Source organism: Ovis aries, chromosome 3 (assembly GCF_016772045.2).
Source record: "Ovis aries strain OAR_USU_Benz2616 breed Rambouillet chromosome 3, ARS-UI_Ramb_v3.0, whole genome shotgun sequence".
Lineage (NCBI taxonomy): Eukaryota > Metazoa > Chordata > Mammalia > Artiodactyla > Bovidae > Ovis > Ovis aries.
The window spans coordinates 197,063,691-197,077,708 of record NC_056056.1 but is presented as its reverse complement, the minus strand read 5'-3'; the positions used below and the strand labels follow the sequence as shown (position 1 = coordinate 197,077,708).

The window sequence follows — 14,018 nt, the reverse complement described above, 5'->3', positions numbered from 1 at the left end:
ACTCGACTCTAGAGTAGCACATTTGAGTCTATGCATCATAGTCCTGAGTTCTCTCTGTTGGCCAACAGAGGAATTTTTAATGTTTCATTCCACTGTCCAGTGGACCAACCAAATGTCAAGGTGAGAGGAGAGGGATCTCATAGAAATATCTCCTGGAAGGTTAATGTGGTGATTCCTATGGGCACATACATACACGCTAATAACTGCAGCAAACTGTAGGAGATACATACATCTTTTTTTTTATATATATATACATCTTTTGTAAATCAGCATGGTGTTGAAATCAGTACAATGATCAAAATAACTGGTTTAGGGTGAGCTGTATGGAGAGAGTAACATGGAAACTTACATTACCATGTGTAAAATAGACAGCCAACGGGAATTTTCTATGTGTCTCAGGAAACTCAAACAGGGCTCTGTATCAACCTAGAGGGGTGGGATGGGGAGAGAGATGGGTGGAAGGTTCAAAAGGGAGGGGATATATGTACACCTGTGACTGATTCATGTTGAAGTTTTGCAAAAAGCTACAAAATTCTGTAAAGCAATTATCTTTCAATTCTGACTGCAGCACGCCAGGTTTCCCTGTCCACCACCAACTCCCGGAGCTCGCTCAAACTCATGTGCATTGAGTCAGTGATGCCATCCAGCCATCTCATCCTCTGTCATCCCCTTCTCCTCCCACCTTCAATTTTTCCCAGCATCAGTGTCTTTCCTAATGAATTGGCTCTCTGCATCAGGTGGCCAAAGTATTGGAGTTTCAGCTTCAGCATCAGTTCTTCCAATGAATATTCAGGACTGATTTCCTTTAGAACTGACTGGTTGGATCTCCTTGCAGTCCAGGGGACTCTCAAGAGTCTGCTCCAACACCACAGTTCAAAAGCATCAATTCTTCATTGCTCAGCTTTCTTTATAGTCCAACTCTCACACCCATACATCACTACTGGAAAAACCATAGCTTTGACTAGATGGACCTTTGTTGGCAAAATAATGTCACTGCTTTTTAATAAGCTGTCAAGGTTGGTCATAGTTTTTCTTCCAAAGAGCAAGCATCTTTTAATTTCATGGCTGCAGTCACCATCTACAGTGATTTTGGAGCCCAGAAAAACAAAGTCTTACTGTTTCCATTGTTTCCCCATCATTCAGTTAAAAATGAATAAGTTTTTAAAAACTGGTTTATTGCCATCAGATGACAGTTCTACTAGATGCTGTTAATGGTAGCTTTGAATTCCTGGGTTTGAATTCTAAGTTGGCCTCTTACTGGCTATCTTCCTCAGCATATGTTACTGACTCCAGTCAGACTCTTGTTTCCTCATCTATTAAATAAAGGTAATAGCATCTACCTTGTAGGACTGATAAATAAGTGACCTAATGCTTAATATTTTACATAAGCCTTTATGCTAAGTGCCTTATGTGTACTAATTTATTTACATTTCATAATAGCCCTATTAGATAATTAATATAAACAGCACAGTACCTGTCCTATGGTAGGATCCAATTATTACACTAGATCCTTGTTAACCTATAAAAGCATTGTCCATACAGTATCCCCTAATCACTTGGTTATTTAAATTTAATTAGCATTGAATAAAATTTAAAATTCAGCTCCTTAGTCTCACTAACCACATTTCATTTGAAATTTCACATTTCAGTCACCAGCCACATCTAGCTAGTGGTATCATATTGGGCAACACAAATATAAAATATTTCCATCATAGCAGAAAAGTTCTATTGCATAGTACTAAATAAATGCTGACCTTCTTGCAGTGAAGATTGGATTTTGATTCTTGTTTCACTTTTCAAACAACATATGGACCTTACTTCTTTCTTCTCTGTCTTCAAAATATGAATTTCTAAATATTGTATAAACATGTAGTCCTTCATATAGAAAGACATTTTGGTTACTTCACATGTAAACTGGATATATACAGTTCTGTCCATCTCCAGAGTCAAACTGACTTTCCAGTAATAGCCAGTGATTCATACTGGTACAATTTTATTCTATCTCCCAATTATATTAGATCATATTATAATCATTAGATGGTTTATAGTTCATTGTATTCAAGGCACAGGTAGGACTCTACAAGGACTGAGTCTATGACCTTGACTCCATTTCATAGTAAATATCCAGATGATATCAATGTTTGCACTCTAATGGGGTCTAGTTCATGAATCCATAAATTCTTGAGTACTTACTATATGCCAGAAACTGTAGAGAAAAGATTAACATATGATATCTTGTCAGTCTTAAAATTTTCATTTTAATAAGGAAGCCAACCAGTCCATTCTAAAGGAGATCAACCCAGGGATTTTTTTGGAAGGAATGATGCTAAAGCTGAAACTCCAGTACTTTGGCCACCTGATGCGAAGAGTTGACTCATTGGAGAAGACTTTGATGCTGGGAGGGATTGGGAGCAGGAGAAGGGAATGACCGAGGATGAGATGGCTGGATGACCTCACTGACTCGATGGACGCAACTCTGAGTGAACTCCAGGAGTTGGTGATGGACAGGAAGGCCTGGTGTGCTGCGATTCATGGGGTCGCAAAGAGTCGGACACAACTGAGCAACTGAACTGAACTGAACTGAACTGAAGGAAGACAAAATTCATGTACACAAGCAAATTAGATACCCAGCCTTTCTAAATGTCTAAAATGCTATAAGTAACTGCCTCCTAAGACTGAGTACCATATTCTAACAACTGCTTCCACCAGTCACAGATATTTTAAAAATAAACCCAAAGCAGAAAAGGACAAACATCATTTTATACTGTTTCTTAGCTGACAGTAAAATTATGCTGAATGACAAGCATGTTAAAATAATGTGAAAGAACAGACTTTTGAAGAAAAAAAGGATTCTAAAAGGTATTGGTGGGCTTTCTTCTTTTGCTTAATACACATTTCCACTTAAAACTTTTAGCATGTGCATCATAATATATTAAATAGTCATTAAAGACTATATACAATGTTATTTCATTTAAAGAAGTAGATACATGTAAGTAGTCAAATAATTTTTCATAAAATAACATTAAAATCAGACATTGAAGGATTCTGGTAAATAGTATTTACCAAAAAATTCCCTGTTTTAATTATTCAAGTGTGACTTTTAGGCTAAGGAAGAAAAGTTGGCAGTGAATGATACTAATTCAGATTAATCTTATAATCTTAGACTTAGACTTTTACAGAAACTGAAACCGAGATCAGATGCAATGTGGGCCAGTTAGTGTGTGCGTGCGTGCTCAGTCGTGTTTGACTCTGCGACCCCATGGACGGGAGCCCTGGTGCCAGGCTCCTTTGTTCACGGAATTTTACAGGCAAGAATACTGGAGTGGGTTTCCATTTCCTGCTCCAGGGGGATCTTCCTGACCCAGGGATCGAACCCATGTCTCCTGCATTGGCAGGCAGATTCTTTACCACTGAGCCTCACCTGGGAAACGGACCTATTAGACAAATGAACGTTGTTGTTATTTAGTCACTAAGTCATCTCTGGCTCTTTTGTGACCCTGCACACATGTATAAAAGAGCGATGTTATATCTCTGTTTCTGATTACTTACCTCTGATTCTCTGCTCCACATTTCTTTCTTATGGGGTTCTGTAGATAAACAAAACATCAGTAAAGGTTTCAAGACCATATCTTCTCTGGTAGAGCTTCTTATAAAATAAAGACCAAATTTACATTTTGAAGATTGTTTAACAGCATTTAGTTATTTATTCTATCACTCAATAAATATTTGTTGAAGATTGGCTGCATCTACATCACTTTGCTAGGCTCTGGAGAAATATCTGTAAAGGGATGAACAGAATTTCTGTCCCCATGGAGTTTATCAGTTCAGTTCAGTCGCTCAGTCGTGTTCGACTCTTTGCGACCCCATGAATCACAACACGCCGGGCCTCCCTGTCCATCACCAACTCCCGGAGTTCACTCAGACTCACGTCCATCGAGTCAGTGATGCCATCCAGCCATCTCATCCTCTGTCGTCCCCTTCTCCTCCTATCCCTAATCTCTCCCAGCATCAAAGTCTTTTCCAATGAGTCAACTCTTCGAATCAGGTGGCCAAAGTACTGGAGCTTCAGCTTTAGCATCAGTCCTTCCAAAGAAATCCCAGGGCTGATCTCCTTCAGAATAGACTGGTTGGATCTCCTTGAAGTCCAAGGGACTCTCAAGAGTCTTCTCAAACACCACAGTTCAAACGCATCAGTTCTTCAGTGCTCAGCCTTCTTCACAGTCCAACTCTCACATCCATACATGACCACAGGAAAAACCATAGCCTTGACTAGGCGGACCTTAGTCAGCAAAGTAATGTCTGCTTTTGAGTATACTGTCTAGGTTGGTCATAACTTGTCTTCCAAGGAATAAGCGTCTTTTAATTTCATGGCTGCAGTCACCATCTGCAGTGATTTTGGAGCCCAAAAAAATGAACTCTGACACTGTTTCCCCATCTATTTCCCATGAAGTGATGAGACCGGATGCCATGATCTTCGTTTTCTGAATGTTGAGCTTTAAGCCAACTTTTTCACTCCACTTTCCCTTTCATCAAGAGGCTTTTTAGTTCCTCTTCACTTTCTGCTATAAGGGTGGGGTCATCTGCATATCTGAGGTTATTGATATTTCTCCCGGAAATCTTGATTCCAGCTTGTGTTTCTTCCATTCCAGCGTTTTTCATGATGTACTCTGCATATAAGTTAAATAAGCAGGGTGACAATATACAGCCTTGACATATTCCTTTTCCTATTTGGAACCAGTCTGTTGTTCCATGTCCAGCTCTAACTGTTGCTTCCTGACCTGCATACAGATTTCTCAAGAGGCAGGTCAGGTGGTCTGGTATTCCCATCTCTTTCAGAATTTTCCACAGTTTATTGTGACCCATACAGTCAAAGGTTTTGGTATAGTCAATAAAGCAGAAATCAATGTTTTTCTGGAACTCTCTTGCTTTTTCCATGATCTAGCAGATGTTGGCCATTTGATCTCTGGTTCCTCTGCCTTTTCTAAAACCAGCTTGAACATCAGGGAGTTCACAGTTCACATATTGCTGAAGCCTGGCTTGGAGAATTTTGAGCATTACTTTACTAGCATATGAGATGAGTGCAACTGTGCGGTAGTTTGAGCATTCTTTGGCATTGCCTTTCTTAGGGATTGGAATGAAAACTGACCTTTTCCAGTCCTGTGGCCACTGCTGAGTTTTCCAAATTTGCTGGCATATTGAGTGCAGCACTTTCACAGCATCATCTTTCAAGATTTGAAATAGCTCGACTGGAATTCCATCACCTCCACTAGCTTTGTTCGTAGTGATGCTTTCTAAGGCCCACTTGACTTCACATTCCAGGATGTCTGGCTCTAGATGAGTGATCACACCATCATGATTATCTTGGTCATGAAGATCTTTTTTGTACAGTTCTTCTGTGTATTCTTGCCGCCTCGTCTAATATCTTCTGCTTCTGTTAGCTCCATACCATTTCTGTCCTTTATCGAGCCCATCTTTGCATGAAATGTTCCCTTGGTATCTCTAATTTTCTTGAAGAGATCTCTAGTCTTTCCCATTCTGTTTGTTTTCCTCTATTTCTTTGCATTGATCACTGAAGAAAGTTTCTTATCTCTTCTTTTTTTTTTTTTTTTTTTTTTACTTTTTTTTTTTTTTTAATTTTAAAATCTTTAATTCTTACATGCATTCCCAAACATGAACCCCCCTCCCACCTCCCTCCCCATAACATCTTTCTGGGTCATCCCCATGCACCAGCCCCAAGCATGCTGCATCCTGCGTCAGACATAGACTGGCGATTCAATTCACATGATAGTATACATGTTAGAATGTCATTCTCCCAAATCATCCCACCCTCTCCCTCTCCCTCTGAGTCCAAAAGTCCGTTATACACATGTGTCTCTTTCCCTGTCTTGCATACTTATCTCTTCTTGCTATTCTTTGGAACTCTGCATTCAGATGCTTATATCTTTCCTTTTCTCCTTTGCTTTTCACTTCTCTTCTTTTCACAGCTATTTTTAAGGTCTCCCCAGACAGCCATTTTGCTTTTTTGTGTTTCTTTTCCATGGAGATGGTCTTGATCCCTGTCTCCTGTACAATGTCACGAACCTCATTCCATAGTTCATCAGGCACTCTATCTATCAGATCTAGGCCCTTAAATCTATTTCTCATTTCCACTGTATAATCATAAGGGATTTGATTTAGGTCATACCTGAATGGTCTAGTGGTTTTATAGTCTATTGGAAAAAGATATACCCATTATCAGAACTGCAGTACCAGTGCCAAGCTCTGGGGGTTTTTTTGTTTAGTTTGTTTTTTAATTGTAGTACAGTTGATTAACAATGTTGTATTAGTTTCTGCTGTACAGCAAAGTGAATCAGCTATCTATATACATATATACACTCTGTTGACATTTTTAGTGGGCATCCCTGGTGGCTCAAATGGTAAGAATGTGCCTTCAATGTGGGAGACTGGGGTTCGATCCCTGGGTTGAGAAGATCCCTGGAGAAGGGAATAAAACTCACTCCAGTATTCTTGCCTGGAGAATCTCATGGACAGAGGAACCTAGTGGGCTGCAGGCCATGGCATTGCAAAGAGTCAGACACAACTGAACAACTAACACTGACTTTTCATTCTTTTTGGGATTTCCTTCCCATCTAGGTCACCACAGAGTATTGAATAGAGTTCCCTTTGCTATTTTATATATAGTAGTGTGTATATATCAATCCCATTCTCTTCACCCCAAGCTATTTTTTTTCCCATTCCAATTCTGGCCAACACATGGACTCCTTTTGGGTTACTTTCTACATCTGTGTGTAATCTATATTTCCCTCAACTCTCTCTCAAATGACTCTTTCTGTGTTAACTTACTCAAAAAGAACTTAATTTACTGTGCCATAACCTAGTTATGACTTGAAAAGTATTTGACATGGGTCATAAGTTCTGTCCTCCATGAATGGTCAATAACAAAGGATTATAAGACACAAACATTTGGTGTCTGCTGTGGAGTTCATTGCTCATCCTCATTAGAGAACAGCCCATTTCCAGATATTCACAGTCCTTTTTGTTTACTCCTGGGAAAAGCTGGGGAAAAATAATCCATGAAATTCCCATCTTGCTTAAAAGCAAAACATCTGTAGAGACCCAAGAGTGTTGTGGCTGGATTCACTAACATAAAAGCCTGTCTTTCATCAGCTTTTCTCTTATTAAAAAATCAATAGCAGTCATTATGGAAGGCTCCCAAAGAACACAGGGACCATTCACCCAGTTTTAAATGTTTATCACACCCATTTTTATATCCAATATTTCCCAGCAGAAATCTTTCTAACTTCTCTACATGGTGGCAAAGAATGCCTGCTTTCTGAAGCATAACTATCAAGATAGATTTGGACTCAGTAAGATAAAAACAGAATTGAAAAAAATTTTTTAATGTTCCCATGTTTTAAGAAGGAACTTATCTGTTTATCTGTACTAGCCACCCTTTCTCTTTCTTATTGCCCCCAATTAAGGTTATTGTTGGTGATTTAGTCACTAAGTCGTGTCCAGTTCTTGTGGCCCCATGAACTTTAGCCTGCCAGGTTCTTCTTTCCATGGGATTTCCCAGGCAAGTATACTGGAGTGTGTTGCCATTTCTTGCTCCAGTGGATCTTCCCAACCCTGCGATCTAACCCACATCTTCTGCATTGTAGGCAGATTCTTTACCACTGAGCCCACTGGGGAAACCCAACTAAAGTTTTGACCCATGTAATCTAAGCTGGCAGGCACTTGAACAACATCTCTGTGGGTCAGTGAACAGACCTGGCTAAGTGCACCCAAGTTTGAGACCATCCTTACTCTCATGTGCACAGTTGCAACACTAAAAGCCCTCTTTCTAAGGAATTAAGCCCGTCAACAAGGGCAAAGTTAGCACTTGCTTCCTTTAATCAGCCACATGAAAGGGAGAGAATTTGGATCTGAAGCCATCTACACTTGGCAGACCACTGGTGTGGTCTCTGTGTGTGTGTGTGTGTGTGTGTGTGTGTGTGTGTGCATGTGTAGGAAGGGGTAAGTATAAAGTCTACTTCCCAAGGAAATGTTTGACATAGTCCTAAAGGAGCATATGTGAATTCAGAATATTCAGAGAAACTAGAAAGCAATTCAGCTCTAGGTTTTCATAGCAAAGAGACAGTCATAGTGTGTTAAAGGGGGACACTGTCACAATAAGTGCGCATATGTCTCTGGAGCTCTTAAGTACAGAACTGATAGAATAATCTAGGTTTTAGTTGCTCTTGGCAATGTATCTCCCTATGGCTGATTTTCAGTTTATTAGTTGAGATTGAAGTTCTATCTGTAGGTTTTCAATGCCTCACAGGGTCAGATATTTTTTCATTTACTCATGCATTCATTAATTCAGACATTCATTAAGTTCTAACTATGAAGCACGATGTTATGCAATATAGACAATTCAACATGGACTAAAAACTTAATTTCTATTCTCAAAGAACTTAAAATCTAATGTGACAAACATACACTCAAACAAAACGTAGTTAAAGCTAGGTAGCAATAAGTTCTTTGAAAGAGCTGTAACAAAAATAGGATTTCTGTACAAAGAAAGCAAATTATGAAATCTTATCAAGAGCATCTGTGGTGCTTTCAAGGAAGAAGAAGTAATTCAGATGCGCCTTCAAAAAGAATTTCAAGACAAGGGAAGAGAGGAAAGGAATCCTGACTGAAAGAAAATCATAAGTATGTGTGAAGGCTTAAAGACCATGTGCATGACGTGTTAGAAATGGAAGTGACCAAGTGTACCCAGTCTGTGGCACAGGTGGGGGCCTATGTAGATAGTAAGGTTGTAGTGTTAGATCACAATTAGATTAAGAAAGTCATTTATGATCAGGATGAAAATTGTGGACTTATATAGCCACCTGAGATATAGCCAACTGAGAACCTAGTAGTTTCTTTGCTTTTGATGAAGGAAGTACCATCATACTAAAATCCATGTAATTTGGATTTTAGACAGATAACTTAGAAATTATGTAATTAGAGAGATAAGGATTGAAGAGCCAGAAAAAAAGCTATTCAAGTTATCTAAGCAAATGAAGATGGGGAGCTGAGCTGCAACAATAATTGCAATGGAGGATTGTCATTGGGAATCAGGAAGAAGAGAAACTCAAATAAGATATGAATTTCTTGTTACTATGGGCTTCCCTGGTGTCTCAGATAGTAAAGAATCTGCCTGCAATGTGGGAAACCTGGGTTTGAGCCCTGGGTCAGGAAGATCCCCTGGAGAGGGGAATGGCTTCCCCCTCCAGCATTCTCTCCTGGAGAATGCCATCGACAGAGGAGCCTGATGGGCTACAGTGTTTGGAGTCGCAGACTCAATTGAGTGACTAACACATTCACTTCTTGTTATTTGGACAATGGTGGCAGTGAGATATGAAATAAGAAGCAGGAGGAAGAGTTTATAGAAGAAAATTTGCTCAACTTTAGATATCATGAATTTAAGATGCTGGGTCATCCATGGGGAAAGACAGCTGACAACTTCCCAGGACAACCTAATCCATTCCCATGGTTTCAATTACTATCTGTATGCTGCTGCTGCTGCTGCTGCTGCTGCTGCTGCTGCTGCTGCTGCTGCTGCTGCTGCTGCTAAGTCGCTTCAGTCGTGTCCGACTCTGTGTGACCCCATAGATGGCAGCCCACCAGGTTCCCCCCTCCCTGGGATTCTCCAGGCACAAACACTGAGTGGGTTGCCATTTCCTTCTCCAATATCTGTATGCTAATAACCCCCAAATCTGTACTTATGCTTTAGGCCCCACCCAGTCCGCCAAATATATCCAGTCAACCACCTAGTTTTCTCAGTTCTATCCCCCAGGTATGTTTAAACTCTAGTAACTTTTCTTCATTCCTCAACAGTCTCCAGTCTAGCCTCTTATTTGGCCCCACTTTATTTTTCACATGTAACCATGATGATCTTTCTCAAACACAATTCATTCTTTTTATACTCATATATAAACATGAAAAGAGCTTTCTTTGCCTTTAGGATAAAGTACAGAATATTTCCTATTACTAAAACATCCTACATTCCTAGCCTTTTCAGCCCCATCTTTTGTCACTCACCCACAGGATACCCAATGTTCCTAAAATCTATCTTGCATCTCTGTCTGTGAACAAATGGAAGATATCATGCTCTCCTCTGTCCATCTATTTATGCTGGTCCCTCAGCCTGTGTGGAAAGAGTAGGAAGGGAAAATAGTTTCAAATCCTTTTTTTTTCGCTTGAACTTCATCAAGTCAGTGACAACTTCAGCCATCCTCCATAGCCACACTCTCAGTTTCTTCTTCTTTTTTTTTTTTTTTTTAGATTTTTAAAAAATGTGGGCCCTTTTTAAAGTCTTTATTGAATGTGTTACAATATTGTTCCTGTTTTATGTTTTGGCATTGTGGCCACAAGGTGTGATATTCTCTTCCTAACCAGGGATCAAACCTGCACCCCCTTCATTGGAAGGCAAAACCTTAACCACTGGACCTTCAAGGAAGTTCCTCAGTTTTTTCTTTATTTTTAGGATCAATAGCATTTTTCTTAACTTCCCACAACTGTTCTTAACTTCTCTTCCTCTATTCCAGAGCAGGAAGTAATTTATTTTAGTCATGAGATACTGATGACATTCTTTTTTTCTCAGAGCTCACATTTATCTCAAAGATCTATTTTTTCTAAGATGTTTGCCTATAATTAAAGAGAGTATTACTCCTTCAATATACACTATAATCTAAACAGAGCATTTTCCCAAAGTTTGGCAAAAAAATACCTGAAACTTTGTATGGTTTAATCTTTGTTTCATTGTTTTAACATTTTTAAATAAATTTAGTCACCACTTAACTAGGGAAAAATATGTTCTTATAGTAAGAGTCATTGACTCATTAAAGAACATAAGATTAAAAAGCAAAGGAATGGGGCATAAGATTAAGCAACAGAAAAGATGAGTTTTTTTCTTTCCTTACACACCATTTTACCTGGATGCTTCACTTACGTGTTTGGAGGGATTAAGTTTTTCTTCTTAAAGATAGGTATTGTGGTATAATTTTTGTATTATAATTTATATGTATAGCTCTTTCTTAATCATTACTAGTTGATTCTCCCAGAACATGTTGGGTATTTTTATATTCACTTTAAAAAGGAGAAAATTCAAGATCATTTAGATTTTAAATCATGGATCCAGAAATTCGGACACTAGAGCTCTTATTATTTCTATTTTCTCTTGCTGAACATGCCTCTTCTACAGAAGAGGAAATTTTATTTATATTTATTGAGATTTTGTTTTGTTTTGTTTGTGTGTGTTTGTTTTGCTAAGATGTTACATGCAGGATTGCCCGAGCTAAGCGGAATCCAAGACCTGAAATATGTGTATAATAATCTTCGTCCACAAGATACAGACCTGGAAGCAACAAGTCATTTTACCAAGTAAGACTAGCTGTGAATGTATGAGTGTGCATGTGTTCTTGTGTACAGACACAGCTCACATCTGTGATGATCTTAGGATGAACAGTCATGGGTATAAAGCTGTCATTTCCACGACAAGCTTGTGTCTTTTACCCCAGGGACAGAAAAGCAGCAATGCAGACTGTCTAGCAGGAAGCCTTAGTCAGCGTTTCTGTAGCAAAAGCTATTGTTTGCTAACCAACCTCTACATGTAACACATTACTCAATACAGAGGTCAGAGAGCTGACAGAAATAAATCGGTTGTTCTACTTGAACTATGTCTTGAAAAACAATTTGGAAAAAGATTTATGATGGGATATGGACTCACTACTTTCATCTCTAAGACAATACAAATGTTGGAATATTTGGTGACTATCTTCTGTTGTTAATCTAGTTTTTATTAAGCCAGTCTGGGAAAGCACTAGTGAACAACAAGGTCAGAGTCTGGGCACAATATACTGATTATCAGTTGGATCCAAAATCTGTCAAATGGGTGGTTCATTTTATAATACAAAAATCTTTTAAACTTTAATTTTTGAAAGGATAGCAAAACTGCTAGCAGATTTTAGATGCTCCATAAATGTTAGTTATAATCATTATCCTAGTAAACAATTTAAGTCAAAAAATACAGTGCTCTTTCCTGTAATTTCTCAATATTGAACCTTGTGTGTATATTCAGTCACTCTGTTGTGTCCAACTCTGCAATCCCATGGATTGTATAGCCCACCAGTCTCCTCTGTCCATGAGATTTTCTTGGGAAAGAACACTAACTGGGTTGCCATTTCCTCTTCCAGGGGTTCTTCCCAACCCAGAGATCAAATATGCATCTCCTGTGTTCCCTGCATTGGCAGAGAGATCCTTTACCACTGAACTACCTGGGAAGCCCAATATTGAATCTTATTTGAGTCTAATTTTTAATCATTCTAATATTTTCAACTAGCAATTAGTAAACACAAATTATACTTTTTTAATGGATGTATGTTCTGTCTTTTTAAAGACAACACTACTGATAGTAAAATCTTTCCCACACAGGTGTTATTTTCTCTCCTTTTCCCAGAATGTATACTGTGGAATCTCTCTCCATTCCAAGGGATTAGCAGGAGTTCACCAGAGTGTATGTCCTAAACACTCAGAGAATTTCACTTTTGCAAGGAATCTTTGTTTCATGAACTTTAATGGATAGGCTGCTCTTGTGGTTGAATGGTAGAAATATGACAGAATATTATAGCTAGACGAGCCCTTATTGTTTATTTATTTATTTATTCGGATAATAAATATGCGAATCAGAAAACTGAGATCCAAAGAATTAAGGGCTTGCCCATGATTAAAAGAAGTAGTAAGAAATAAAGCTAGGACTAGGGCCCAAAGCTAAGACTTTGATCCCATGCTCTAGGGTTTTTTTCCAGCATTCAACATTGGAAACTATATGATATTATTAAGGAACTCCAGGCAGAGGCCCTGTCAAAAATATACCTTCCTGCTATCTGGTTTGTTTCTGAAATTCTACCACTAGTGATTCTTTATGTAGGTCTGGTTTTTCAGTCTTCACCCTGAATATTCATTGGAAGAGCTAATGCTGAATTTGAAGCCCTGATAATTTGGCAACCTAATGTGAAGAGCCAGCTCATTGTAAAAGACCCTGATGTTGGGAGGACTGAAGGCAAGAGAAGAAGGGGACAAAAGAGGATGAAATTGTTCCATGGCATTGCCGACTCAATGGACAAGAGTTTGAGCAAACTCCAGGAAATAGTGAAGGACAGGGAGGCCTGGCCTGTTGCAGTCCATGGGGTTGCAGAGTCGGATATAACTGAGTAACTGAACAACAACAAAAATGCCCTTTAATAGTAAAATTACCACTGAAAAAAGCAATGGTTAATATCTACTTGCATGCCAAGTTGCTTCAGTCGTGTCTGACTTTTAGAAACCCTGTAGTCTGTCAGACACCTGTCTTCTCTGTCCATGGGATTCTCCAGGCAAGAATACTGGAGTGTGTTGCCATGCCCTTCTTCAGGGGATCTTCCAGACCCAGGGATTGAACCCACATTTCTTATCTCTCCAGCATTGGCAGTCAGGTTCTCCACCACTAGTGAAACTTCAGTTTAATTCAGTTCAGTCATTCAGTCATGTCCGACTCTTGCAACCCCATGAACCACAGCATGCCAGGCCTCCCTTTCCATCACCAACTCCTGGAGTCCACCAAAACTCATGTCCATTGAGTCGGTGATGCCATCCAAGCATCTCATCCTCTGTCATCCCCTTCTCCTCCTGCCCCCAATCTTTCCCAGCATCAGGGTATTTTCAAATGAACCAGCTCTTCACATCAGTTGACCAAAGTATTGAAGTTTCAGCTTCAACATCAGTCCTTTCAATGAACCCAGGACTGATCTCCTTTAGGATGGATGGGTTGGATCTCCCTGCAGTCAAAGGGACTCTCAAGAGTCTTCTCCAACACCACAGTTCAAAAGCATCAATCCTTCGGCGCTCAGCTTTCTTTACAGTCCAACTCTTACATCCATACATGACTGCTGGAAAAACCATAGACTTAACTAGACAGACCTTTGTTGGCAAAGTAACGTCTCTGCTTTTCA

The 14,018-nt window shown here is 39.2% G+C and overlaps 1 protein-coding gene across 18 annotated transcripts in view; it reads left to right on the top strand.

The window, feature by feature from the left end:
* PIK3C2G (phosphatidylinositol-4-phosphate 3-kinase catalytic subunit type 2 gamma) overlaps positions 1-14,018 on the top strand; it is a 668,476-nt gene that overhangs the window by 534,687 nt on the left and 119,771 nt on the right. For all 18 annotated transcript variants that reach the window (XM_060413352.1, XM_060413355.1, XM_060413356.1 and 15 more), the window contains one exon: positions 11,303-11,412. In XM_060413352.1, coding sequence (XP_060269335.1) covers positions 11,303-11,412 — 110 coding nt within the window. The remainder of the gene's footprint in view (positions 1-11,302; positions 11,413-14,018) is intronic.